This window comes from Thamnophis elegans, chromosome 1 (genome assembly GCF_009769535.1).
Source record: "Thamnophis elegans isolate rThaEle1 chromosome 1, rThaEle1.pri, whole genome shotgun sequence".
Lineage (NCBI taxonomy): Eukaryota > Metazoa > Chordata > Lepidosauria > Squamata > Colubridae > Thamnophis > Thamnophis elegans.
Window position 1 is genome coordinate 179,658,173 of NC_045541.1, and position 25,520 is coordinate 179,683,692.

General features: G+C 48.5%; 1 protein-coding gene across 1 annotated transcript in view; it reads right to left on the minus strand.

Annotated features, from left to right (window-relative positions):
* Positions 1–613: 613 nt before the first annotated feature.
* The window catches only part of SEMA6B (semaphorin 6B), a 192,578-nt gene continuing 167,671 nt past the window's right edge, over positions 614–25,520 (minus strand). The window contains exons 9-17 of the mRNA XM_032232782.1: positions 25,385–25,473; positions 21,084–21,301; positions 19,654–19,785; positions 16,717–16,866; positions 13,432–13,626; positions 12,118–12,258; positions 6,924–7,001; positions 6,362–6,420; positions 614–3,748 (exon numbers count right to left, since the gene is read on the minus strand). Coding sequence (XP_032088673.1) covers positions 2,763–3,748; positions 6,362–6,420; positions 6,924–7,001; positions 12,118–12,258; positions 13,432–13,626; positions 16,717–16,866; positions 19,654–19,785; positions 21,084–21,301; positions 25,385–25,473 — 2,048 coding nt within the window. The 3' untranslated portion in view covers positions 614–2,762. The remainder of the gene's footprint in view (positions 3,749–6,361; positions 6,421–6,923; positions 7,002–12,117; positions 12,259–13,431; positions 13,627–16,716; positions 16,867–19,653; positions 19,786–21,083; positions 21,302–25,384; positions 25,474–25,520) is intronic.

Here is a 25,520-nt window from a genome sequence, read left to right on the forward strand (position 1 = left end):
GCACGCATGCAGCCTGCCACGCATACGCTTTGCTTGTGCGTGCAGCATTCACGCATGTGCACGACATCTAAAATGAGACTACAAAGGATGTTTTGGAGCCGGGTCAGGTCCGCAGGTCCGCGGGTCAGGTCCGCGGTGAACCGGTCCGAACTGGCTGAATACCATCTCCGCCTCTGGGTTTCCTTTTGGAGATTCAGATGTGTTAAGCCCTGTGAATGATTAAGAAAGTTGTGTGAATGACCAAAGCGGCCTTCCCTGAAGGAAGCAGGGCACAATCTGCTCTCCTGCACAGGACGTAAAACCTTGTAACTGTCGAGAGAAGTTGGTTTGTCTTCTGCCTTGGTTCAGCACATCGCTTCTTCCGTGTGTTTGCAGCTGCCAAGATCTCCTTTAAAAATAAATAAATCTAAGAACGAAGATGGAAGAACTGGATAAAAGACAAAGTTGTCTGCCCAAGGAGCAGACAACATTGTCATGCACGGAACTGCCACAGAATGTATGGACTTGCCATGGAGTACATCAGTGGTGGGTTCCAGCCGGTACGGGCATACCGATAGCAGCCAGGAGCAGCGGCCACTGTAGTGGTACGGTGGCTCATTTGGACCACCTGCCCGCCCATGTTCCATACCTGTTTTTAAAGCAACTGGGCCAATTGTGCATGTGCGCACAGCGTGCGGCCTGTGGGACCTCCGATGAGCAGCTGGGTGTCCGATGAGCAACAGGGGCGGTGGAGTGCCCATGCGTGCGCAGCACATGTGCACAACCAGGAGGCCCGGCCCCGTGCTCAGTGTACCAGTAGCGATGGGGAGAGGAACCCACCACTGGAGTGCACGTGTCAGATCTGGAAGCCGTCTTTAACATTGGGCCTTCAGGCCAGCCACATTTTCTACCGTGGGAAAGTGGGAGGGGTTACTTTCGTTAGGGGTGTTACTTGGAACCCTGACAGCATGGCACTTCAACAGAGTGTATTGAATTGCCATGGAGTGCACAAAACTTCCACAGAGTGCGTGTCACTTCCACCGAGGGTACAGAACTCTCACGGAGTTAATAGAACATCCCCAAACAACCCATCCATGTCACAGTCCTGGAATTTCCGCGGAGTACACAGAACTTCCATGGATTATACAGAACGCCTACGGATTGTACTGCACTTCCGTAAAGCGCACCGAACTTTCACAGAGTGCACAGAACATCCGTGGAGTTTACGGAACTTCCACGGAGTGCGTGGAACTTCCGTGAAGCGCACCGAACTTCCAGGGAGTGCCTAGAACTTTCTTTCACAGGGTGCACTGAACAGCCAGAGATTGCATGGAACTTTGATGAAGGGCGCGGGACTTCCATGCATGCACTTCCACGGAGTGTAGAGAACGTCCAAGGAATGCATGGAACTTTCATGGAGTGCGGAGACAGGACAAGGCGCTGCAGGTAACGGTAACCCCCTTTCCAGTACCCCGAGGCTCAGCAAACGGCTTGCCAAAGTGTCACCATCTTTTGGAAACCCAGAATGAAACTAGCATACTTCCACCACCTCGTTTTGTAAATTTGATAAAACCCATTCAACATACAGCGTGCTCCTATCAGACCAAGCTAGCCAGCGCACCCTCCAGCTTCTCAAAGGTTCACATAACATGGTTAAAACAGGGTTGGCTAGTTTACTTTCTGCCTGTGAGGCAAAGCCGGAGTTTCGTTCTGTAAAGCACAGTTCAGGAATTGGCAGCTTTAGCATGTTGTGCGAACGCAACCCGAGTGACTCGGCAAGAAACAGCATTTTAAAAAACGGGAAAGCCTCCCCAGGTGGGCCCAGCCGGGGGCTGCTGAAAGCTAGGGCGAATTTCCCAGCCTGACCCACTTCCCTCCCATCACAATCAGCCTGTCCGCTGACCACAGAACACCCAGGAATTCTGTGCTCAGAGCTGGTGTGACTGGAGTACGTTTGCAGTGGTGGGATCCCCATGTAGCACCAAGGAGAAGGGGAATCGTGGGGGTCTCTTCCCCCCCCGTCAGAAAGTTCTTGTTCCTAGAGAGGAACAGCAGCCCTGCAGGAGCTCAGAAAGTGCGGTTCACTTCTGTGCGTGTTGGCGTGCATGGGGCCCGCTGGAACCACGTAAAACACAGGAAAAGAGGAGAAACGAAACGGACAATGGTAATTTTCGGAGAGCTCTTTCACCGTCCGAAACAGAATCCTGCCACCCTTCCACAGCCAAAAACAAAATTAAGGGGGGGGGGAAGGAGAGGGAGAAAATGAGTAAAGAAACCAGGAGGGCCACCCCCAATGCTTTGTGCAGCCTTCCCGTTCTTTTTTTTCTTAGCAGCAGATAATCGTCGCAACTCGTTTCGCGATCGCTGTTCCTTCCTGACTTACCAACAGTACCTTTGCCCACACACAGGTGGGTGGGGCAGTGCCCGGGCCTGCCCCTGCCTGCCCACCCCCTCAAGGAGGAGGAGGAGTTTTGCAAAGGCAAGGAAGAATCCAATGAGGAAGCGCCAGGATGAAGAGAACCCCAAAAACACACACACACACACAAAGAAAAGAATCTCCTTTTTTTGTATCTCGCGCAGATCTGGAATAGGACACTGTACGCTTGGGAAGTGGGGCATTCCGGTCCCTCCAGGCCACCTATGAGGGTATCAAGCATCTCTCACTGTCGTTCTCCTGCTTTGCTCTTCCTCCTCCTCCTCCTCCTCCTCCTCTCTGCAGCAAAACCCCACCCCTCGTGTGAGGAAGAAGGTTACCAAGCCAAGCCACACACCCCTGACCAGCCCTATTTGACCGAAGACGGAGTCCGCTCTGCACCACTGTATTTCAAGAGATGACTGTAGTCTGTGAGGGTGTGATGAGGTCCTGGCGTCGATGTCCGCTGGGCTCGGGCGTGGGTGGCCTGACCTTCCCCGCTGTTGAACGTGTGGGTGCGCCTGAGGTGAGCGCTCCCCTTGCTGCCCGTGCTGTTACTATTGAAGTTCAGCTTTTCGGGGTTCCACTGATTGCCTGTGTCCCCAGTCGGAGCGGATACAACCCGCCGCCGATCCGGGCTGTCGTGCGGCGTGATCGGCAGCTCGCTGCCATATGAGCTCCGAGTCCCACAAGGTCGGTGAGCCAATGGGCCAGGCTGCGATTGGATACTTCTCGGTCCCTCGCTACCGCTAACTGGGAGATAGCGCATGTCTAGCGAGAGGTCTGCTCCTTCGCTGTCCAGTTCTTGGTCCATCAACACGGTCTGGCAAGAAATGGGGATGACTCGTCCAGAACTCAGGTGCGACGGCACCGCGGTGTGTCCCGCATGGAGAAGGATAACCGAGGACGGCGGCTCTCCGCCGCGCAGGGAAGCGTTAATGAGATTGTGGCTGTACTCCCAGCTGCACGGCTTGGGGTACCGCTTTTGTTGCAAGGGGGTCTGCTCTGGAGTGGGGAGTACCCCTGAATCGAGGTCATGTGGGCCCATCTTAATCAGTCCTTTGGGCCACCCGTTCTGCATGAGCGGAGCCAACAAGTTCTCCGGTTGGCCGCCGGGTCCCCGGGAGCGCCGATCTCCCAGCCGGCTGACGCTGACCACGGATTCTCCATGCGCAAGGATGTTCTCCTTATCTCTGCGGCGAGCCAGTTCCTTGCGGTCTCGATGTCCGATGAACCAGCAGACGCTAAAGCCCGAGATCACCGCTCCGATGACGAAGGCAGCCACAGAAGAGATGACCAGCAAGTTGACGGACACCAGCCCATTGGGTTCATCCACAAAGCTTTCGGTCACCAGGCCTGTAGGAATAACATGGAATAACAGGGTTGGAAGGGGCCTTGGAGGTCTTCTAGTCCAACCCTCTGCTCAAGAGGGAGACCCTGCATCATTCTGGACAAATGGTTGTCTAATCTCTTCTTAAAAACCTCCAGTGTTGGAGTACCCACAACTTCCTGATGGCAACTATTCCGCTAATTAATTGTTCTCCCTGTCTGGAATTCTTTCCTTAGTTCTAGGTTGCTTTCCTCCTTGATTAGTTTCCATTCATTGCTTCTTGTCCTACCCTCTGCTGCTTTGGAGAATAGTTAACTCCCTCTTCTGTGAGACAGCCCCTCCAATATTGGAAGACAGTTATTGCATCACCCCTAGTCCCCCTCTTCATCAAAATAAATTGAATCAACATATAATAAATAGAAATAAAATAAAATAAAACTGCCCGAGGTACAACTGGCAAACAAAGCCTAAGGATTTGGTGAAATAAATACTACTTTGCTCGTATTTTAGTTACCTACAGATAGTCCTCAACGTATGACCAGAACTGTAAGCCCAAAATTGCTAAGTGAGACATTTAAGTGAATTTTGCCTCATTTTACGACCTTTTTTGCCACATTTGTTAAGCAAACCACTTCCGTTGTTCATTTAGTGACACGGTTGTTAAGGGAATCTGGCTTCCCCGTTGACTTTGCTTGTCAGAAGGTCGCAAAAGGGGATCACATGACCCCGGGACCCTGCGACCGTCATAAATATGAGTCAGTCGCCAAGCGTCTCAATTTTGAGCCTGCGACCATGCTCCCGATGGTCGTTAAGTGTGAAAAACGGTTGTAAATCACTTTTTAGTGCCGTTCTAACTTTGAACGGTCATTAAATGAGCGGTTGCAAGTCGAGGACCACGGCAGTTCTATTTTATTTTCATATTGTACACTGTCCAGCGTTACCCTGAGGTAAGATGGTCAGCCAATAAGTTGGATAAATAAAGAAAATTAAAATGAAATTAATGATTTATACCAGGGGTGTCAAACTCGAGGCCTGCCAACCAGATCCAGCCGATGGGGGGCTTAAATCTAGCCCATGGGGCTGGCCCGGAAATATCTATTATTTGGCTGTCGGGCAAAATAGGCGGGGTGGGGGCAGGTGTGCAGCCCTGAGGCTCCCATTACCTGTGTGTGGCCCCCTATGGACTGTGTGCACCCCTGAGGCCCCCATGTGGCCCCCTGTAGCCCGTGTATACCCCCCAGGTCCGGATGGCCCATATGCGGCCTTCTGTGGCCCATGTGTAACCCCAAGGCCCCCGTGGTACGTGTGTGGCCCCCATGTGGCCTCTGTGTACCCCCAAGGCCCCCATGTGCCACCCCTGTGGCCCCCTGTGATCCGTGTGCACCCCTGAGAACCCCATGGCCCATATGTGGCCCCCATGCGGCCACCTGTGGCCCATGTGTACCTCCGAGGCCCTCGTGTGGCCCCCTGTGGCCTGTGTGTACCCCTGAAGCCCCCATGGCTCATGTGCAGGCTGTGTGTACCCCAAGGCCCCCCTGTGCCTCCCCTGCAGCTCCCTGTAATCTGTGTGCACCCCTGAGGCCCCCATGGCCTGTGTGTGGCCCCTGTGGCCCGTGTGTACCTCCAAGGCCCCTCTGTGCCCCCCTGTGGCCTGTGTGTACCCCCAAGGCCCCAATGGTCCATGTGTGGCCCCGTGGCCCCCATGTCACTTGGCCTGTGCGCAGCCCGCTGTGGCCTGTGTCGTCCCCCCCCCCCCGTGCAGAGTTGGGTTCCTACCGGTTCGGACCGGTTTAGCCAAACCGGTAATAACTTGGCGGCCTGTGTCGCTGCAACCAGCAGCAATCCAGGCCTGCCACACTCCCGAACCGGTTCTCCCAGTGGTGCCGTAGGCTCCGCCATCTTGTTTTTTTGCTCCTGCACATCCGCAGAGCAATTTTTAGTGGTACTGCGCATGCGCGCAGAGCGCCCCCTCCCCCTGAACAAACTGGCAGTAGCGGCTGCCAGGAACCCACCCCTGCCCCCATGGCTGTTTTGTGACCACCCCCACCCCCCGGTGGCTTGTGTACGGCCTCCGGGGCCTCCTGCAGCACTCTGCCGGCTGAAAATGTACCACACGGATGGTACACGAGGCCCCTGGATGGCTTGTTTTGGGCCTCCATTCTGCGCAGCCTGTTTTCAGCCAGCGGAGTACTGCAGGAGGCCGGAGAGGGCAAAAATGGGCTGTGCCCCGTTTTAGGCGGCAGGGTGCTGCAGGAGGCCGTCCATCCCGTGTCCTCCTGCCGGCCCATCGAGGACAACTACAATGCTGATTCGGCCTTCCCAAGAAATCCAGTTTGACACCCCTGATTGGTACTTTCTAGCTCAGTGTTTCTCAATCTTGGCGACTTGAAGATGTCCGGACTTCAACTCCCAGAATTCCCCAGCCAGCGTTCGCTGGCTGGGGAATTCTGGGAGTTGAAGTCCGGACATCTTCAAGTTGCCAAGGTTGAGAAACTGCATCTAGCTGAAGTTGGCCTGTTTGTCAGTCCTTCTGGCTTTCTATCAGGGCTAGGCCATGAATCTCACATCTCCAGCAACTGAATCAGAAACAGGCTGGCTCAGCAAAGACTGGTAGACTTGACCTGTGGAGTGGTGCTCACCTTCGCAGTCACCGAGGTAAGAGGTCTTGATGCCACCGATGTCTTGTTCGAACGCCAGCCTATAAAAATCACGGAGAGGGAGTTGCAAAGGTTTATTTCCATTTTGTCTGTTTTCAATTTTTCTTATTTATCGTATTTCTATGCCACCCGTCTCAGCCGCACGCCTCGGAGCAGGTTGCAATGGAAACCGGAAGAATTGTATAAAAGCTCTCAATTTAACAATATAGGAGAATATTTGTAGCTCGAGGGTTGACGGGAGGGGTCCTTGGTGCTCTCTGAGCTTGGTTGTTTTCTGAGAGACGTTTCGTGACCCAACTAGGGAACATCATCAGTGTAGAAAGGAGCGGGGTTTGTTGGAAGAGGAGGAGGAGGGGGAGGAAGAGGAGGAGGAGGACGATGACTGTGGGGTCTCTGATGCTCTCTGAGCTTGGTTGTTTTCTGAGAGACGTTTCATGGCCCAACTAGGGAACATCATCAGTCCAGAAGGGAGAGAGGTTTGTTGGGAAGGGGAGGGGAGGGGGAGGACTGCCCCATAGAAAGGCCCTCCAAACCTTCGGAATACCTGGTGTTGCGTTCCACAAAAACACAAGAGCCTTCTGACGTCCAGCCACAGTAGGGATCGTTGCTGGCCAAGCAATTCCTGAAGGACAGAAGGCAAAGAAGACACAATGAGGAGGGGACTTGAACCCAGACGGGGGAAGAGATTAAACTAGAACGCCGCCAAAGTCCCTCTTCCCAAAGACCCCCTCCCCCTCCCCTTGGGCAGGGATCCTCTCACAACCCCCGGAGGTTGAAGCTTTGCCACTTTGCACACTGTGAGGGCAGCAGCTGGGAGATACCCTCAAACATCACTCCCCCCCCCCCGGGGGCCAAGGAGTTAAAAGGCTTCTCTGGGAGGATTTGTAGAAGACCTTGCAATGAGCTACGGGTGACATCAACTATTTTATTTATTTTTATTTTTATTATTTTTATTATTTTTATTATTTTTATTATTTTTATTATTTTTATTATTTTTATTATTTTTGTTATTTTGTTATATTTGTTATTTTTGTTATTATATTTTATTATTTTATTTTATTTTATTTCATTATTTCATTTCATTTTATTTTATTATTATTTTATTTTATTATTTTATTTTATTATTTTATTATTTTATTTTATTTTTTATTTTTTAATTGTTTTATCATTTTATTTTATTTTTTATTTTATTTTTTTATTTTATAATTTTATTTTATAATTTTATTTTATATTTTATTTTATTATGTATTTGATTGTTTGGTTTTGTTGTTTTGTTTTATTTTATAATATTTTAGTTTATATTTTACTTTTATTTGGTGTCAAACTCAATTCCATTGAGGGCCGCATCAGGGCTGTAGTTGACCTCCGGGAGGGCAATAGCAATAGCAGTAGACTTATATACCGCTTCATAGGGCTTTCAGCCCTCTCTAAGCGGTTTACAGAGAGTCAGCATATTGCCCCCAACAATCTGGGTCCTCATTTTACCCACCTCGGAAGGATGGAAGGCTGAGTCAACCCTGAGCCGGTGAGATTTGAACCGCTGACCTGCTGATCTAGCAGTAGCCTGCAGTGCTGCATTTAACCACTGCGCCACCTTGGCGTGGCCAACTGCATGGGTGTGGCCAACTGCATGGGTGTGGCCAGCTTGGCACCACTCCCCAAACTGTTGGCATGTTTCCTCTTTGCATTGGGTAGACTGGGCTGAAGCCACGATGGCCCGATCTTTCCTCTTCGTGTTGGGTAGACCAGGATGGCCCCGTGGTCCGAATTTGGCTATATTGTGGGCCGGATGTGGCCGCGGGCCGTGAGTTTGACACCCCTGCAATGCAGGAACGGCGTGTCCAAAAAAAGCTTTCCTGTTTTTCTCCCAATTTCCAAATGCAACGTCCAACATTCGCAACCAGGATCCGAGGAACTCCACCCGGATTCTGCTCCATCTGCTTATCCAAAAAAGCTCCCCAGAATTTTTGACCTTCTGCTCTGCGGCGTTTGCATTGATGTTTATTTCGAATTTTGAAGCGCCTGCCTTTCGGCTATATCCTTGCTTTTACTGCCAGTCCTTGGCCAGGGATCAGGCAGTTCAGCCGGTGAATAACGGGATTTTCATCGCTGGCAATTAAGTGCGGAAACGTTGCCAGGAAAGCCGAGGGAGGGGAAAGTGTGCCGTGGTGAGTGATGAACGAAGCAAAGGTGCCTTCGTGGTCGCCAGAGCTGGCAACGTTGCCCGATAATTGGTCAGAGAACGTCAGAGACGGATGTGTGAGGCCGCTGACCGGCCCCCTGAAATGTGGCATTGATGGAACGTGGCCGAGGAGCATCGGTTGGCGAGAGGCTGTCAAGCTGAGCCAGAAGCGTTCTTTGTGGGAGGAGAGCTGTAGTACAGGGGGGTCCTCGACTTACGATGTCGTACGTTGTGAGATTCATAAAGCAGATCATGTGAGCGACATGATTTTATGAGCTTTTTTTGGGATGGGGGTGGCTTTGCCAAGAAACAGAAGTAAATTTCAGGTGTTGGCAAAGATGCTGTAAATTAGGGTCAGGTGACCAGAGGACACTGCAGGTGGCTGGAAATGCAACGGTGGAATAGGAGATTAGTCAGGGAGGGAGGAAGGAAAGAAGGAAGGAAGGGGGTGAGGGACAGAGGAAGGAAGGAAGGAAGGAAAGAAGGGAGGGAGGGAAAGAAGGAAGGAAGAAGGAATGGAGGGATGATGAAGAGAGGGACGAGAAAGGAAGGAAAAAGGAAGGAAGGAAGGGAGGGAGGAGGTGAGGGATAGAGGGAGGAAGGAAGGAAGGAAGGAAGGAAAGAAAGAAGGTAGGGAGGAAAGAAGGAAAGGAAGAAGGAATGGAGGGATGATGGAGGGAGGGAGGAGGAAGGAAGGAAAGAAGTAAGTAAGGAAGAAAGGGAGGAGGTGAGGGACAGAGGGAGGAAGGAAGGAAGGAAAGAAAGAAAGAAGGTAGGGAGGAAAGAAGGAAAGGAAGAAGGAATGGAGAGATGATGGAGGAAGGGAGGAGGAAGGAAAGAAGGACGGAAGGAAGGAAGGGAGGGAGGAGGGAGGGATAGAGGGAAGAAGGAAGGAAAGAAGAAAGGGAGGGGATGAGGGAAGAAGGAAAGAGGGAGGAAGGAAAGAACAAAGGAAGGGAAAAAGGGAGGGGGAGGGAGAGAGGGAGGGGAAAAGGAAAGGAGGAAGGGACAGAGGGGACAGACTGAGGGAGGGAAGGCGTGGAGAAGAAGAGAAATGGAGGGAGAAAGAAGGAAGGAGGGAAGGAAGAAAGGAAAGGAGGGAGGGAGAGAGGAAAGGAAGGAAAAAGAAAGAGATAGGAAGGAAGGAAAGAGAAAGAAAGGGAAGAGGTGGAAGAAGGAAAGAAGAGAGGAATGAAGAAAGGAAGGGAGTGAGGGAAGGCAGTGGTGGGATTCAAAAACTTTTACTACCGGTTCTGTGGGTGTGGCTTGTGGGCATGGCATGGCATGTTGGGCGTGGCTTGGTGTGCATAGCTGGGGAAGGATACTGCAAAATCCTCATTTCCTCCTGATCATCTGGGACTTGGGAGGCAGAGAATAGATGGGGGCGGGGCCAGCCAGAGGTGGCATTTACTGGTTCTCTGAAGTACTCAAAATTTCCGCTACCAGTTCACCTGTAGAGTCTGAACCGGCTGAATACCTCCTCTGAAGGAAGGAAAAAGAAAGAGAAGGGATATGAAGGAAGAGGAGGAAGGAAAGGGAGGAAGGAGAGAAGGGAAAGAAAGGAAAAAGAGACGAAGGAAGAAATACCAAATGTACAGAATCGGCATTGTTGTTTATATTAATAATGCCTGCAAGAGTTTTCCGTGCCTTTTATTGGAAAAGTTTTTTTTATTTTCTCTGGAAGAACAGCTAACTAAATGGGGGACGTTTACCTCAATGTCTCTAGAACAATGTTCTCAACCTTGGCGACTTTAAGTCTTGTGGACTTCAACTCCCAGAATCCCCCAGCCAGCATAGCTGGCTGGGGGATTCTGGGAGTTGAAGTCCACAGGACTTAAAGTCGCCAAGGTTGAGAACACTGCTCTAGAATAACCTTGTATTTAAAATGAAAAATTGATGTGGGATTTTTAATTGGAAACCCTCCTCGGCCTACAATTTTATACCCGCAATTGTGTCGCATCGAAAATTGGGGTTTCAAAAGACCTTCTTTTAATTTGATGTATAATTTATAGTACAGTATTGACGTAATGCATTATTTATAACCCACAGTTTCCGTTTAATGATTCAAATAGTGCTAACCAAGCTTTTTTTTTTCTTTTTTTGCTCAAAACTGAACAGGTTTATGGATGCTGCTTAGGAAATGGAAATTAAAATATCTCCTCACCCGGAGAACTTCTAATGATGTCACAGAATATATTAATTTTAGGACCCTTCAGAATTGTGGTTTATCGGCCTGAGTTACTTTCCTTGTACATCGGTGCTTCTGAACGTTGACGACTTGAAGAGAGGTGGACTTTAAGGCAGCATTACAACTCACAGTCTCCTGGTGATTGGCCCAAAATTACAGAGCCTAATTTCAGGCTTGAGGTGGAGCTAGAACTCACTGTCTCCTGGTGATTGGCCGAACGTCACTGTGCTGGCTTTCATATGTAAGAAGGAACTAGAACTCACAGTCACCTAGTGATTGGCCCAAAGTCACCCAGCTGACTTTCATGCCTTAAGCAGGACCAGAACTCCAGCCTGTGTTCATACCTAAGAATGAACTAGAACTCACAGTCTCCTAGTGATTGGTCCAAAGTCACTCAGCCAGCTTTCATGCTTAAGAATGAGCTAGAACTCACAGTCTCCTAGTGATTGGCCCAAAATCACTCAGCTGGCTTTCATACCTAAGAATGAACTAGAACTCACAGTCTCCTAGTGATATGGCCCAAAGTCACTCAGCTAGCTTTCATACCTAAGAATGAACTAGAACTCACCGTCTCCTAGTGATTGGCCCCAAATCCCTCAGCTGGCTTTCATACCTAAGAATGAACTAGAACTCACCGGCTCCTAGTGAATTGGCCCAAATCCCTCAGCTGGCTTTCATACCTAAGAATGAACTAGAACTCACCATCTCCTAGTGATATGGCCCAAAGTCACTCAGCTAGCTTTCATACCTAAGAATGAACTAGAACTCACAGTCTCCTAGTGATTGGCCCAAAATCACTCAGCTAGCTTTCATACCTAAGAATGAACTAGAACTCACAGTCTCCTAGTGATTGGCCCAAAATCCCTCAGCTGGCTTTCATACCTAAGAATGAACTAGAACTCACAGTCTCCTAGTGATTGGTCCAAAGTCACCCAGTCAGCTGTCATTCCTAAGAATGAGCTAGAACTCACAGTCTCCTAGTGATTGGCTCAAAGTCACCCAGCTGGCTTTCATACATAAGATGGAACTAGAACTCACTGTCTCCTAGTGATTGACTGAAAGTCACCGTGCTGGCTTTCATGCTTAGGACAGGTCTTGAACTCACCAACTCCCCATGATTGGCCTAAAGGTCACCTGATCGGCTTTCATACCTAAGGTGGAACTAGAACTCCCCATCTCCCGGTTTCTAATCCACCACTTGAACGACAAGGCCAAACCGGCTCTCAATTTGCTGGAGAAATCCCGTCGACTGGCATGGTTTAACATCCACCGTGTTGTCCCTGTTTCATTGGGAATCCCTGCCCCCCCTGCCCCGCCCGGACTGAAGCGACACCCCCCAGTTCAGCAGAAGCAAAAGTGGGGACTCACTTCATACAGGTGGAGTGCTGGTGGCACCTGGCCACAGGGGCCCGCACAACGCAGGGCGGGAAGGCCAGGAGCAGCGATCCCGTAGCCTTGTCCAGCTCCATGCTCAGCAGCTTCCGTTCCCCGGTTGTGTCCTTCCCACACCTGGGAAAAGAGAAAGAGGAGGATGGGATGGCAGGTCGCAGAATCAACCGGATATTTTAGTTTGGATTCGGCATGTATATCCACCCTTCCATCGAGTCCGTCCCAAGGATCCAGGGGATTGTTGTTGTTGTTGTTGTTGTTATTTATTCAATGTATATGCCATCCAATGGCTAACAACTCCGGGGAGGGGAGGAAGGAGCAGCGGCGGTAAGTTTACAAATAAAAATGTGAAAAACAACAGGAAGGAAAAAGACAGAGAAACATGAAAAATGGCTTTGGGAGGCTCCCCGAGTGGTGTTTTAAGCTGCATGGCTCTACAGATCAAAATGAATAAGAAAAATGAAATAAAATGAAATAATAAAATATAAAACAAAACAAAATAATTCCGAGAATTCCCCAACCATGATAGGTGGATTTCAACTCCCAGAATTCCCCAGCCATGATAGGTGGATTTCAACTCCCAGAATTCCCCAGCCATGATAAGTGGACTTCAACTCCCAGAATTCCCCAGCCATGATAGGTGGACTTCAACTCCCAGAATTCCCCAGCCATGATAGGCGGACTTCAACTCCCAGAATTCCCCAGCCATGATAGGTGGACTTCAACTCCCAGAATTCCCCAACCATGATAGGTGGATTTCAACTCCCAGAATTCCCCAGCCATGATAGGTGGACTTCAACTCCCAGAATTCCCCAGCCATGATAGGCGGACTTCAACTCCCAGAATTCCCCAGCCATGATAGGTGGACTTCAACTCCCAGAATTCCCCAACCATGATAGGTGGATTTCAACTCCCAGAATTCCCCAGCCATGATAGGTGGACTTCAACTCCCAGAATTCCCCAGCCATGATAGCTGGACTTCAACTCCCAGAATTCCCCAACCATGATAGGTGGACTTCAACTCCCAGAATTCCCCAACCATGATAGGTGGACTTCAACTCCCAGAATTCCCCAACCATGATAGGTGGATTTCAACTCCCAGAATTCCCCAGCCATGATAGGTGGACTTCAACTCCCAGAATTCCCCAGCCATGATAGGTGGACTTCAACTCCCAGAATTCCCCAGCTGTGAGGAAGCCTCCTTGCTTCCATCATCACAAACTCTGAATAACAAAGGGGCGTGTGTGTCTCTGTGGTTTGTTTGCACAAGTGTGTTTGTCGGTGTTGACTCACTTGTCACTGGGGTAGGTCTCAAATTCCTCCAGCAGCAAGCTGTGGCTGCTGGCACGGGCGGGAGACGAGCTGGCGCTAAGGTTGGCGCGGATGAGGAATTTCAGGACAGTTCCCGAATCGGAGCCCAGAAAGACGACGGTGTAATTCCGTCCCGGTCCGGCTGCGTTGTCCACCACAATCTTCTGGAGTTGGTACCTTTTCCGGGAAAGGATGGAGGGTTAATCAATATTCTAACCGAAGTTTCCCAAGAGTAGGAAGCAAACTCTGGGTCCTGATAAAAACCCCTTTTATTAACTGACAGTGGATTCTGCTCCTTCACATCCAGCAAAGTCTTTCAAGGGAGGATTTACAGTCACAGACCTTATCTGGCTTGGAGAGTTGCCAGGCCGATATCTGCAGAACTTGGCCAGGAGCCTCGGAGAGTCACGAACCAATTAAGCGAACTAATTGTCTTTCCTGCAAACTCCACTCCCCTTTCGCTCCTCTTTTATCTCCTCTGGGAGGGGCCATTCACCGTCCACCTGTGGCCTTACTCCGGAATCGATCCTTGTTCCTTAGCTGCTCCCTTCGTCTGGCCGCTCTGTGCATGCGCCCACTGGGAACAGGCTCCAGCTGTTCTTCTGCCTCACTGATGCCTGACTCCGAAGGCAGCTGATAACTAGCATACGCCCTGCCCCCCCCTCTGCCTCCGACGCAGAGCCCTCATCAGAGCCTTCCCCAGACTCCAGGAGTGGCCCATCTTCCTCCCCAACCTCCTCACTCTCCGAATCAGCTGCCAGTTCTGCTTGACCAGACACAAAATTGACACACTGGGCCAGGTTATTGTGTCATTTTCTTTGCGATTTGACAGCATATGTCTAGGGTCTTCTGCTTGGGTGGGGGGTTGGACTAGATGACCCGCAAGGTCCCTTCCATCCCTGTTAATCTGTTAATTTAAAAACATTTTTGATCCCGCCTTAAAATATAGGTAGTCCTTGACTTTCAACCGTTTATTTAGCGACAAAAGTCACCACGGCATTGAAAAAAGGGACTTAGGACTGTTTTCCACGCTTACGATCGCGGCCGCATCGTAACATTTATGACGGTGTCCCGGGAGGTCACGCGGTCCCCCTTTTGCGACCTTCTGACAAGCAAAGGCAATGGAGAAAACCCGATTCGTTTAATGACTGTCGAGAACTAACTGTATACAGCTGCAAAACGGAGGGGTTTTTATGTGTGCAAAGGCCACAGGTTGTGTTACGCGGAACAACACACACAAATTGTCCTACGGGCCGTTGTAAAACAGCCAACCCATGTGCGTGGAACAACTCAACCCCCCCGTTTCCCCCCCCCCCCAGCCGTGCCATCTCCTGGTGTGCAATTTTTGCAAGACGACAGAAATAATGCTTGATTAATTTCACATAAAACAGCAATTAAGACAGATTTAATTAGATCCAGACGGTCTTGGCTGAGACGGATAGGAAATTAACGGAAGCGAACACTTCCACCTGCCTGGGAAGAAAAAAAAAAAAAGCAAGGAAAATTGTGCCAAGATTGACTTACTACCGTCCGTTTAGCGACGGACGGAACTGAAAAAAAGGGGCTAAAAAGGACTGTGTTTCACCCTTAACGACCGCCGCAGCATTCCCTTAAGGGCCACCCGATCAAAAATCCAGATGCTTGGCAATTGGTTCGTATTTATGACGGTTGTGAAACTGATTCATGTTTACGACAGTCGTAAAAGGGGGCGACGCCATCCCCTTTCGCGACCTTCTGACGAGCCAAGTCGAAGGGAAAACCCGATTCGCTTAACAACCGTGTTCCTAACTGAAAGACGGCGGTGGATTCGGTTAGCAACTGTGGCGAGGGACGGGGGTGGTGGTGAATCCGGCAAGAAACGGGGCCAAATTCTCTTTGACACTGTCTCGTTTAGCGATGGAAATCTGGGGCTGTGTCGCGGTCGTAGGTTGAGGACGACGCGAGGCCTTGCTGAGGAGACGGCCTCTGGATTTCCAGATGTTTTGTGGCCTGCATTAGCAAAAGGAGCCAGAGGCTTTGCTTGCTCGCGTGAAACGAAGTCATTGTGATAAGCCGAGATTCAACCTGGTTAATCGGGAATGCTGATTTTGGAAGAGGCCTTTCTGTGTCTGTGCAAACCCTAATCCTGCTTTAAACCTCCGGGTCTCCCTCGCTTGCAAATCGGAGCAGACGCCACGGCTTAATTGGCTGAAACTGACACCACCAAGCCCCCCCCCCCCAAGGGAGAGAGAGAGCTCAGCTCGCGCCCAGGAAAAGCAGGAGTGGGGGGAGGTTATTCATTCACGCTTCGTGGTTTATTTACAGGGAGTCCTTACGACCATCATTTTTCCTTCCTTCCTTTTCCTTCCTTCCTTTTCCTTCCTTCCTCTCTCCCTCCTTCTTTACTTTCCTTCCTTTCTTCCTCCCTCCCTCCTTCCCTTCTTTCCTTCCTCCTTTCCATCTTTCCTTCCTTTTGTCCACCCTCCCTCCCTCCTCCCTTCATTTCTTCCTTCCTTTCTCCCTCCCACCCTCCGTCCCCTGTCCCATCTCTTTCTCCTTCCCTTCCTTCTTCCCTTCCTACCTTTTCTTTCTTTCCTTCCTTCCTTTCTCCCTCCCTCCCACTCCTGACCCATCTTTTTCCTCCCTCCCTCCCTCGCCTGTCCCATCTCTTTCTTTCTACTTCTTTCCTTCTTTCCTCCCTCCCTCCTTCCTCACTTCATTTCTTCCTTCCTTTCTCCCTCCCTCCCGTCCCATCGCTTTCTTTTCCTTCCTTCCTTCCTCCCTCCCTTCATTTCTTCCTTCCTTTCTCCCTCCCTCCCCTGTCCCATTGGTTTCTTTCTCCTTCATTCCTTCTTTCCTCCCTCCCGCAGAAGATAAACAAGAAAAGAAGAAGAAAGAAGAAGTGAGGAGGAGGAGGAGGAGGAGAAGGAGGAGGAGGAGGAAGAAGAAGAAGAAGAAGAAGAAGAAGAAGAAGAAGAGAGGAGGAGAAGGAAAAAGAAGAAGAAAAAGAAGAAGAGAGGAGGAGGAAAAGAAGAAGAATAGGAGAGGTAGAAGAGAAAAAATGAGAAGAAGTAAGAGAAGGTGAAGGGGAAGCAGAAGATAAACAAGAAAAGAAGACTAAGAAAAAAGAAAGAAGAAGGGAGGAGGAGGAGGAAGAAGAAGAAGAGAGGAGGAGGAAGAAAAGAAGAAGTAGAAGAAGAAAAAGAAGAAGAGAGGAGGAGGAGGAAGGAAGGAAGGAAGGAAGGAAGGAAGGAAGGAAGGAAGGAAGGATTATTCCTCATTTCTCACCGAGCCACACTCCGGATGATCCAAGGGGCATTGCCCAATGATGGGACGGACTCGTCCATCAGCGGATGCGTCTTGACAAAGTTCAGGATCTCGTCGGGAAAAAGACTGGAGGAATTGTGCTGCATTCCAGGCGCTGCACAACAACCTGGTCTGGGGAACAAAAGAGGAGACCGTGAATTGAACTGAAGACAGATGGCATTTCAGGAGATCCTTGGCCGGACCCTTTTCTTCCCTCTTGTTCTGACCGAGGCTTCCCAAGAGCATGAAGCAGACTCCTGGCCCCGAGAAAACCCCCTTTTATTTATTTCATGTGAATTCTGCTCCTTCACATCCAGCCAAGTCTTTCAAGGGAGGATTTACGGTCACAGACCTTATCTGGTTTGGAGAGCTGCCAGGCTGAGATCTGCAGAACTTGACAAGGAGCCTTGGAGAGTCACGAACCAATTAAGGGAACTAACTGTCTCCTGCAAACTCCATTCCCCTGTCGCTCCTCTTTTATTTCTTCTGGGAGGGGCCATTCACCGTCCATCTGTGGCCTTACTCACAAGTTGACCCCTGTTCTTTAGCTGTTCCCTTTGCCTGGCAACTCTGCGCATGCGCACACTGGGAACAGGCTCCAGCTGTTCATCTGCCCCACTGCTGTCTGACTCCGAAAGAAACTGATAACTGTCGGACGGCTCTGGCCCCCTCTCTGCCTCCGATGCAGAGCCCTCATCAGAGCCTTCCCCAGACTCCAGGACTGCCCCAGGTTCCTCCCCAACCTCCTCACTCTCCGAATCTGCGGCAAGATCCACTGGCTGCTGGAGGGCCACAACCCCTCTGTCGTCACCCATCCCTACAGCCTCCTTAACCGCTTGTCCATCTCTGTACAGGTAGTCCTCGACGGCATTGTGACTTAGGACTATTTTCCACACTTACGGCTGTTCAAATCCAGCATGTATTTATGACCGTTGCGGGTATCCTGGGATCACCTGATTCCCTTTGGCGACCTTTCCGACAAGCAAAGTCAAGGGGGGAAGCCAGAAGGTGGCCAGAGGGGAAATCACATGACCTTGGGATGTGGCAACCGTCGTAAGTACGAGTCCGTTGCCAAGCGTCTGAATTTTGATCACGTGACCGTGGGGGATGCCAAAACGGTCGTAAGTGTGAAAAGTGATCACAAGTCACGTTTTCCCTCAGGGGCATTGTAACTTAATGGTCACTAAATCAATCAGAATAGAGCTGGAAGGAAGGGACCTTGGAGGTCTTCTAGTCCAGCCCCCTGCTCAAAGAAGAGACCCTGAGCAATTGGAGACAAGTGGCTGCCTAGTCTCTCCTTCTTCAAAACCTCCAGGGATGGAAGCACCCCACAACTTCTGGTGGCAGCCAGTTCCACTGGCGAATTGTCCTCCCTGTTAGGAGAGTTTCTCCTTAATCCCACGTTGCTTCTCTCCTTGATGAGTTTCCATCCGTTGCTTCAGTGGTAGGTTTCAAAAAAATTTGGAACCTACTCTGTGGGTGTGGCCTCCTTTGTGGGAGTGGCTTGCCGGCCATGTGACCTGGTGGGAGTGGCTTGCCAGCCATGTGATTTCTTCCTCCCTCTCTCTCTCTGTCTTTCCTTCCTTTTGTCTCTCTGTCCCTTTTTTCTTTTTTTCTTTCATTTCTCTCTCACTCTTTTTCTTTCTTTTTTCTATTTATTTATTTATTTATTTATTTATTTATTTATTTATTTATTTATTTATTTATTTATTTATTTATTTATTATTTATTTATTCCTCTCTCTCTCTCTCTCAACAATCTGGGTCCTCATTTTACCCACCTCGGAAGGATGGAAGGCTGAGTCAACCCTGAGCCGGTGAGATTTGAACCGCTGAACTGCTGATCTAGCAGTAGCCTGCAGTGCTGCATTTAACCACTGCAAGGTGTAAATATGAAGGACTGATTATGAAATGTTTGCATTAAGAACAATAAGAGCCTTGGCGCAGTGGTTAAATGCAGCACTGCAGGCTACTGCTAGATCAGCAGGTCAGCGGTTCAAATCTCACCGGCTCAGGGTTGACTCAGCCTTCCATCCTTCCGAGGTGGGTAAAATGAGGACCCGGATTGTTGGGGGCAATATGCTGACTCTCTGTAAACCGCTTAGAGAGGCCTGAAAGCCCTATGAAGCGGTATATAAGTCTACTGCTATTGCTATTGCCCTCTCTCTCTCTCTCTCTCTCTCTCTCTCTCTCTCTCTCTCTCTCTCTCTGTCAGTCTGTATCTCTCTTTCTCTTTGTGTGTGTGTGTGTGTGTGTGTGTGTGTGTGTGTGTGTGTGTGTCAGTGGTGGGTTTCAAAAATTTTGGAAGCTCTTCTGTAGGTGTGGCCTGTTTTCCGGGTCCACTGGTGGAGCCTCTTCTAACCGGTTTGGTAGATTTGACGAACCGGTTCTACCGAATAGGTGCGAACTGGTAGGAACACACCTCTGCGTTGCTTCTTGTCTTCAGGTGATTTAGACAATCAGTTGACCCCCCCTTCTTTGGGGCAGCCCCTCAAATACTGGAAGACTGCTCTCATGCCCCCCCCCCTTAGTCCCCCTTTTCTCCGGACTGGCCCAACCCAAATCCTGCAACCGTTCTTGGTATGTTTTAGTCTCCAGGCCTTTAATGATCTTAGTTGCTTTTCTCTGCACTTTTCCCACAAAGTCTCAATGAATGTACGGTGGCCATGGACGACCCACGGGAACATCACATTTGGTAGCAGAGGATGGTTATTTCACAGTAAACTGAGGACAATTCTGTACGACTCAAACCAGGTAGGGAATCGCAGAGAAATTGGCCCTGGACTCATGGAAACTAGAGGAGGATTGCTTGAGGGAGTGGGCGCCATCAGGAGGGATTCCTTGAGGACTAGAAACATTTCCATAGTGGCTTTTGTCTAGCACAGGTGGTGTCTAGTCTGCCTGCGGTTTATTCTCTTACCGTGGTTTGGGAACGAGCTCTTCCGGGACCGGGGTCCAAATGGATTCAGGAGATTTTTGTTCCCGGAAGCGACCTTCGAAAACAGATGCAATTTGGCCCATGTCGTATGCGCAGACGGCCGAGCCGGGAATGCTGCAAAGACACACACACACACACAAGCACAAAAATGTGTTGGGAAGGCAAACTGTGTAGCTCCTGATCACTACATTCCAGTTGCGTTTTGGAGTTTTCTAAGCGACTGTACTTAAGATTGAACCCAAGGTAGAACATACAATTAGAATATTAGGGTTAGAAGGGACATTGGAGGTCTTCTAGTCCAACCCCATGCTTGAACACGAAACCCTATACAATTTAAAACATTCTATTCTATTCCATTCCACTCCACTCCACTCTGTAATTCTATTCTATTCTATTCTTATTCCTGTCCTGTCCTACCCTACCCTACCCAATCCTAATCTATTCCTATTCTATTCCTATTCTATTCCTATTCCTATTCCTGTTCCTATTCTATTCCATTCCATTCCATTCTATTCTGTAATTCTATTCTATTCCACTCCACTCTATTCTGTAATTCTATTCTATTCTATTCTTATTCCTATCCTGTCCTATCCTATCCTACCCTATCCTAATCTATTCCTATTTTATTCCTATTTCTGTTCCTATTCTATTCCATTCTATTCCACTCCATTCCATTCTATTCTGTAATTCTATTCTATTCTATTCCATTCCATTCCACACTATTCTGTATTTCTATTCTATTCTATTCTTATTCTTGTCCTGTTCTATCCTACCTTATCCTATCCTAATCTATTCCTATTCTATTCCTATTCCAATTCCATTCTATTCCTTTTTTGTTCCTATTCTATTCCATTCTATTCCACTCCACTCCATATTCTGTAATTCTATTCTGTAATTCTATTCTATTCTATTCTTAATCCTATTCCTTTCCTATTCCATCCAATCCCATCCCACCCCAATCTAACCTGTTCCTACTCCTATTCCTATTCCTATTCCTATTCTATTCTACTTCTATTCCTATTCCTATTCTATTCTAAAAAAATCTTCAGTGTTGGAGCATTTACAATTTCTGGAGGCAAGCTGTTCCACTGATTAATTGTCCTCACTGTTAGGAAGTTTTTCCTTAATTCCAGGTTGCTTCTGTCTCTTTGATTAGTTTCCATCCATTGTTTCTTGTCCTGCCTTCGGGTGCTTTGGAGAATAAATTGACCCCCTCTTCTTTGGGGCAGCCCCTCAAATATCAGAAGACTACTATCACGTTACCCTTACTGCTCCTTTTCACTAGCCTAGACTAGATGTAAATAGCGGGGCTGTCGAGGGAATTCTGGGAGTTAAAGTCCACGAGTCTTAAAGTTGCCAATTTGGAGACCCCTGTTCTATGATGCCAACCTCACCCCCCCCCCCCGGCTCACCTGTTGGTGGGTGTGGAGAAGACGGCCATCACCATCGGTCTCCCCTCGATCTCCACAATGTCCGTGACTGACTGGATGACGTTGAAGTAGAAGTGAGAGTCTCCCGGGACGGAGCAATTCAGACGCGCTTTGAGGAAGGACGTCCACTGTTTCTCCAAGACCCTCTGGGACCCCCCCATGTCGTTCTTGCAAACTCGGGCCACCCTGGAAACCACCATCTACACGGGAGGGAGAAGAGAGAGGGGAGGAGCTGAATTTCTCTGGGGATTCCGCTTTATTTGAGCAAACAACAGGAGGGACTAGCCTCTTCACATCTGCTCTGGGCTTTGCTTGGTCGGGTGGATGGATACATAGAAAGAAAGGCAGAGGATAGACAGATAGATAGGGGAAATAGACAGACAGACAGACAGACAGACAGATGATGGATAGATAGACAGAAAGACAAATACAGATAGAAAGAAAGATGAGAAATAATGATGGATAAAGATCGATAAAGATAAATGATAGACAGACAGACAGACAGACACAGACATTATACATATACATATACATATATTATAGATAGACAGAAAGACATAGATAAATATAGACAGATGATAAATAAATGATGAATAGATATAGATAGATGATAGGAGATAGATAAATAGATAGATAGGCAGATATAGATAGATGATATATATAGAGAGAAGATAGATATAGATAGATAGATAGATAGATAGGTAGGTAGGTAGGTAGGTAGGTAGGTAGGTAGGTAGGTAGGTAGGTAGGTAAAATAGATAGTGATAGAAATAGACAGATAGATGGATAGTTAGACAGAAAGACAGATACAGATAGAAAGAAAGATGAGAAATAGATGATGGATAGATATAGATAAATGATAGATAGATAGACAGGCAGAGATAGATACAGATAAGCAGATTATAAACAGAGATGATGGATATAAATAGATGATAAAGATGGAGAAGAGATAGAGAAGAGAGAGAGAGAGAGAGAGAGAGAGATAGAGAAGAGAGAGAGAGAGAGAGAGAGAGAGAGATGGGCAGGCAGGCAGGCAGGGAGGGAGGCAGGCGATATAAGACAAAAAGACAGATACAGATAGAAAGAAAGATGAGAAATAAATGATGGATAGAGATAGATAGATAGATAGATATTATAGATCGATAGACAGAAAGGCATAAATATAAACAGATGATAAATAGATGATGGTTAGATATAGATAGATGATAGATGACAGATATAGACAGAGAAAGAAAGAGAGAGATACAGATAGGCAGATTATAAACAGAGAGATGATGGATAGAGATAGATAGATAGATAGATAGAGGGAGAGAGAGAGAAGATAGATAGATAGATAGATAGATAGATAGATAGATAGATAGACAGACAGACAGACAGACAGACAGACAGACAGACAGACAGACAGACACATGATCACCATTTGGGAACTTTCCAGCTAAGTCAAGGGGGAGGGGGAGGATAGCCAGATTCACTTAACAACTGCACGTTTCATTTAAGAACGGCAGAGATTAACAATGGCAGCGATTCACTTAGCAACCATGGCAAAAACATTTGTAAAACTGAGTACAGCTTGTTTAACAATCATCCTGCTCGGCAACAGAAATTCTCGTCGTTGTGGATGTGTGGTTGTAACTCAAGGACTACATGTAAAGAAGGGCTCGGGTTTTAGATACATGTAATATTTGTGTTAGATTCCCTGCTGATTTACAAGTTTAGGTAAGATTTGCTATGCATCAAACCAAACATTTCATTTTTAGTTTCATTACCGCATTACTAGAATAGAAGGACGGAATATAAAACACGATGCAACGCAATGCTTGATACGACAGAATAACATCATGCATTTATATTGTAATATATTCCATTGCAATTGAAACTGAGGCGTCCCCAGCGCATAAGCTACCGTCTCCTGAAATGGCTTATTTATTAAAACGTTGGAAGAAGCGGAATAAATACAGCTACAATAAAAAGACAAAGAGATATAGGCGACAAAGAATAAAAGATCGGTAAATAAAAGATTTGACAACGATTCGTAAAGATGGAAATTCAGAGAAAAGTCCCTTATACGCTGTGCTGAAATATTTTGAAATCTCTAAAAAATTGTAAACGTGGCATTACTATCACCAATTGCTTCTTTTTATGGTCTCACAAAGTTCACCACAGTAATCAAGCAATCAAAATAGAGCTGGAAGGGACCTTGGAGGTCTTCTAGTCTAACCCCCTGCTCAAGTAGGGCATCTGTGGTGGCCAAGTGCTAAGGCAGGACTTCCTTCGAATCCTCCCTCCCTCTCATTATCTCCTTCCTTCCTTTGTCCGTCCCTCCCTCCCTTCTTCCTTCATTATTTCCTTCCTTCCCTTTTCCTTCCTTCCTTCTTCCCTTCTCCTTCCTTCCTCCCTCCCTTTTTTTTTCTCCTTCCTTGCTTCCTCCCTCCATTTCCTCCCTCATTCGTTCATTCTCCTTCCTTCCTTCCATCCTGCCTCCCTCCCCTTCTTCCTTCCCCCTCCCATCACTTTCTTCCATTCTTCCTTCCTCCCCTTTTCCCCCTCTCCTTTTTCTTCCTTTCTCCTCCTTCCCTCCCTTCCTCATTCATTCATTCTCCTTCCTTCCTTCCTTCCATCCTGCCTCCCTCCCCTTCTTCCTTCCTCCTCCCGTCACTTTCTTTCATTCTTCCTTCCTCCCCGCCTTCCCCTTCTCATTTTCCTTCCTTTCTCCTCCCTCCCTCATTCACTCATTCTCCTTCCTTCCTTCCTTCCTTCCTTCCTTCCTTCCTTCCCTTCCTTCCTTCCTTCCTTCCATCCTGCCTCCCTCCCCTTCTTCCTTCCCCCTCCCGTCACTTTCTTCCATTCTTCCTTCCTCCCCTCCTTCCCCCCTCTCCTTTTTCTTCCTTTCTCCTCCCTCCCCCGCTTCCTCATTCATTCATTCATTCTCCTTCCTTCCTCCCTTCCTGCCCGCCCTCCCTCCTTCCTTCCTTCCCTTCTTTTTCCTTCCCTCTTCATTCTCCTTTCTTTTCCCTTCCCCTCTTTCCTTCTTTTTCCTTCCTTGCTCGCTTCCCATCTTCCCTTCTTTTTCTTGGCCTTTCCTCTTTCCCTTTCTCTTTTCCTGTCCCTTCTTGTCTCCTCAAATGCAAAACGGGGAAACATTTCTCCTTTCCTTTTCTTTTTAGTTTGTTTTGCTAGCCCTTCGCCAGTGAAAACGGAGCCCGGGGTCCCGTTTTCAGCATTGATGGCCTCCTGCAGTCCCCTGCTCTGTTTTTGCTGGCAGCCCTCCCGAGTGCCGTTTCGCTGGTCCTCTGCTGTTCCCAGGGACTGCTTACAGGCCAGATCTAAGCACCCTGCAGGCTGGATGCGGCCTGGGGGCCTTGAGTTTGACACCCCTGTCCTATACCACTTCAGTAGAACAGTAGAAGACCATCTGTGACAGGGGTTTTCCCTACCTTGATCATTTTATGCCATGTGGACTTCAACTTCTAGAATTCTGGGAATTGAAGTCCAGATGTCTTAAAGTTGTCAAGATGGGAAACTCTGGTCTGTGGTGATTCTGTTGTGGCGGAGCTGGCAGCAGATTCGGAGAGTGAGGAGGTTGGGGAGGAAGATGGCCCAGTCTTAGAGTCTGGGGAAGGCTCTGAGGAGGGCTCTGTGTCAGAGGCAGAGAGGGGGCCAGGACCATCTGACAGTGATCAGCTGCCTTCAGAGTCAGAGATCAGTGAGGCAGAAGAACAGCTGGAGCCTGTTCCCAGTGTGCGCATGCGCAGAGTTGCCAAACGAAGGGAAGAGCTAAAGAACAGGGGTCGACTTGGGAGTAAGGCCACAGGTGGACGGTGAATGGCCCCTCCCAGAGGAAATAAAAGAGAAGTGAAAGGGGAGTGGAGTTTGCAGGAGACAATTAGTTCCCTTCATTGGTTCCTGACTCTCCGAGACTCCTTGCCAAGTTCTGCAGATCTCGGCCTGTCAGCTCTCCAAGCCAGATAAGGTCTGTGACCATAAATCCTCCCTTGAAAGATTTGGCTGGATGTGAATGAGCAGAATTCAAAGTCAATTAATAAAAGGGTTTTTGTTTTTTTTGTCGGGACCAGGAGTTTGCTTCAAGCCTCGGTTGAAAATTCTGGCTGGGGAATTCTGGGAATTGAAGTCCAGATGTCTTAAAGTTGTCGAGATGGGAAATCCTGGCCTTCAGAGGCTCAGAGATCCAGAGGCTCGGCCACCCAGTGGTTCTTGAGGAGAACACAAAGTTAGGTCTACCCCACAATCGTTGGTCTGATGGACCCCCTGCCGGCTGGACTCACCTTCTCCAAATAGTTGAATTCCATCGCGATCTCTCTGAAGAAGAAGTAGACGTGGTTCTTCCACTCCACCGCGTGGACAAAGTAGGGTTCTAGACAGGGTGAGGGAAGAAACAGAGAAGGCGTCAAGAAGAAGCAG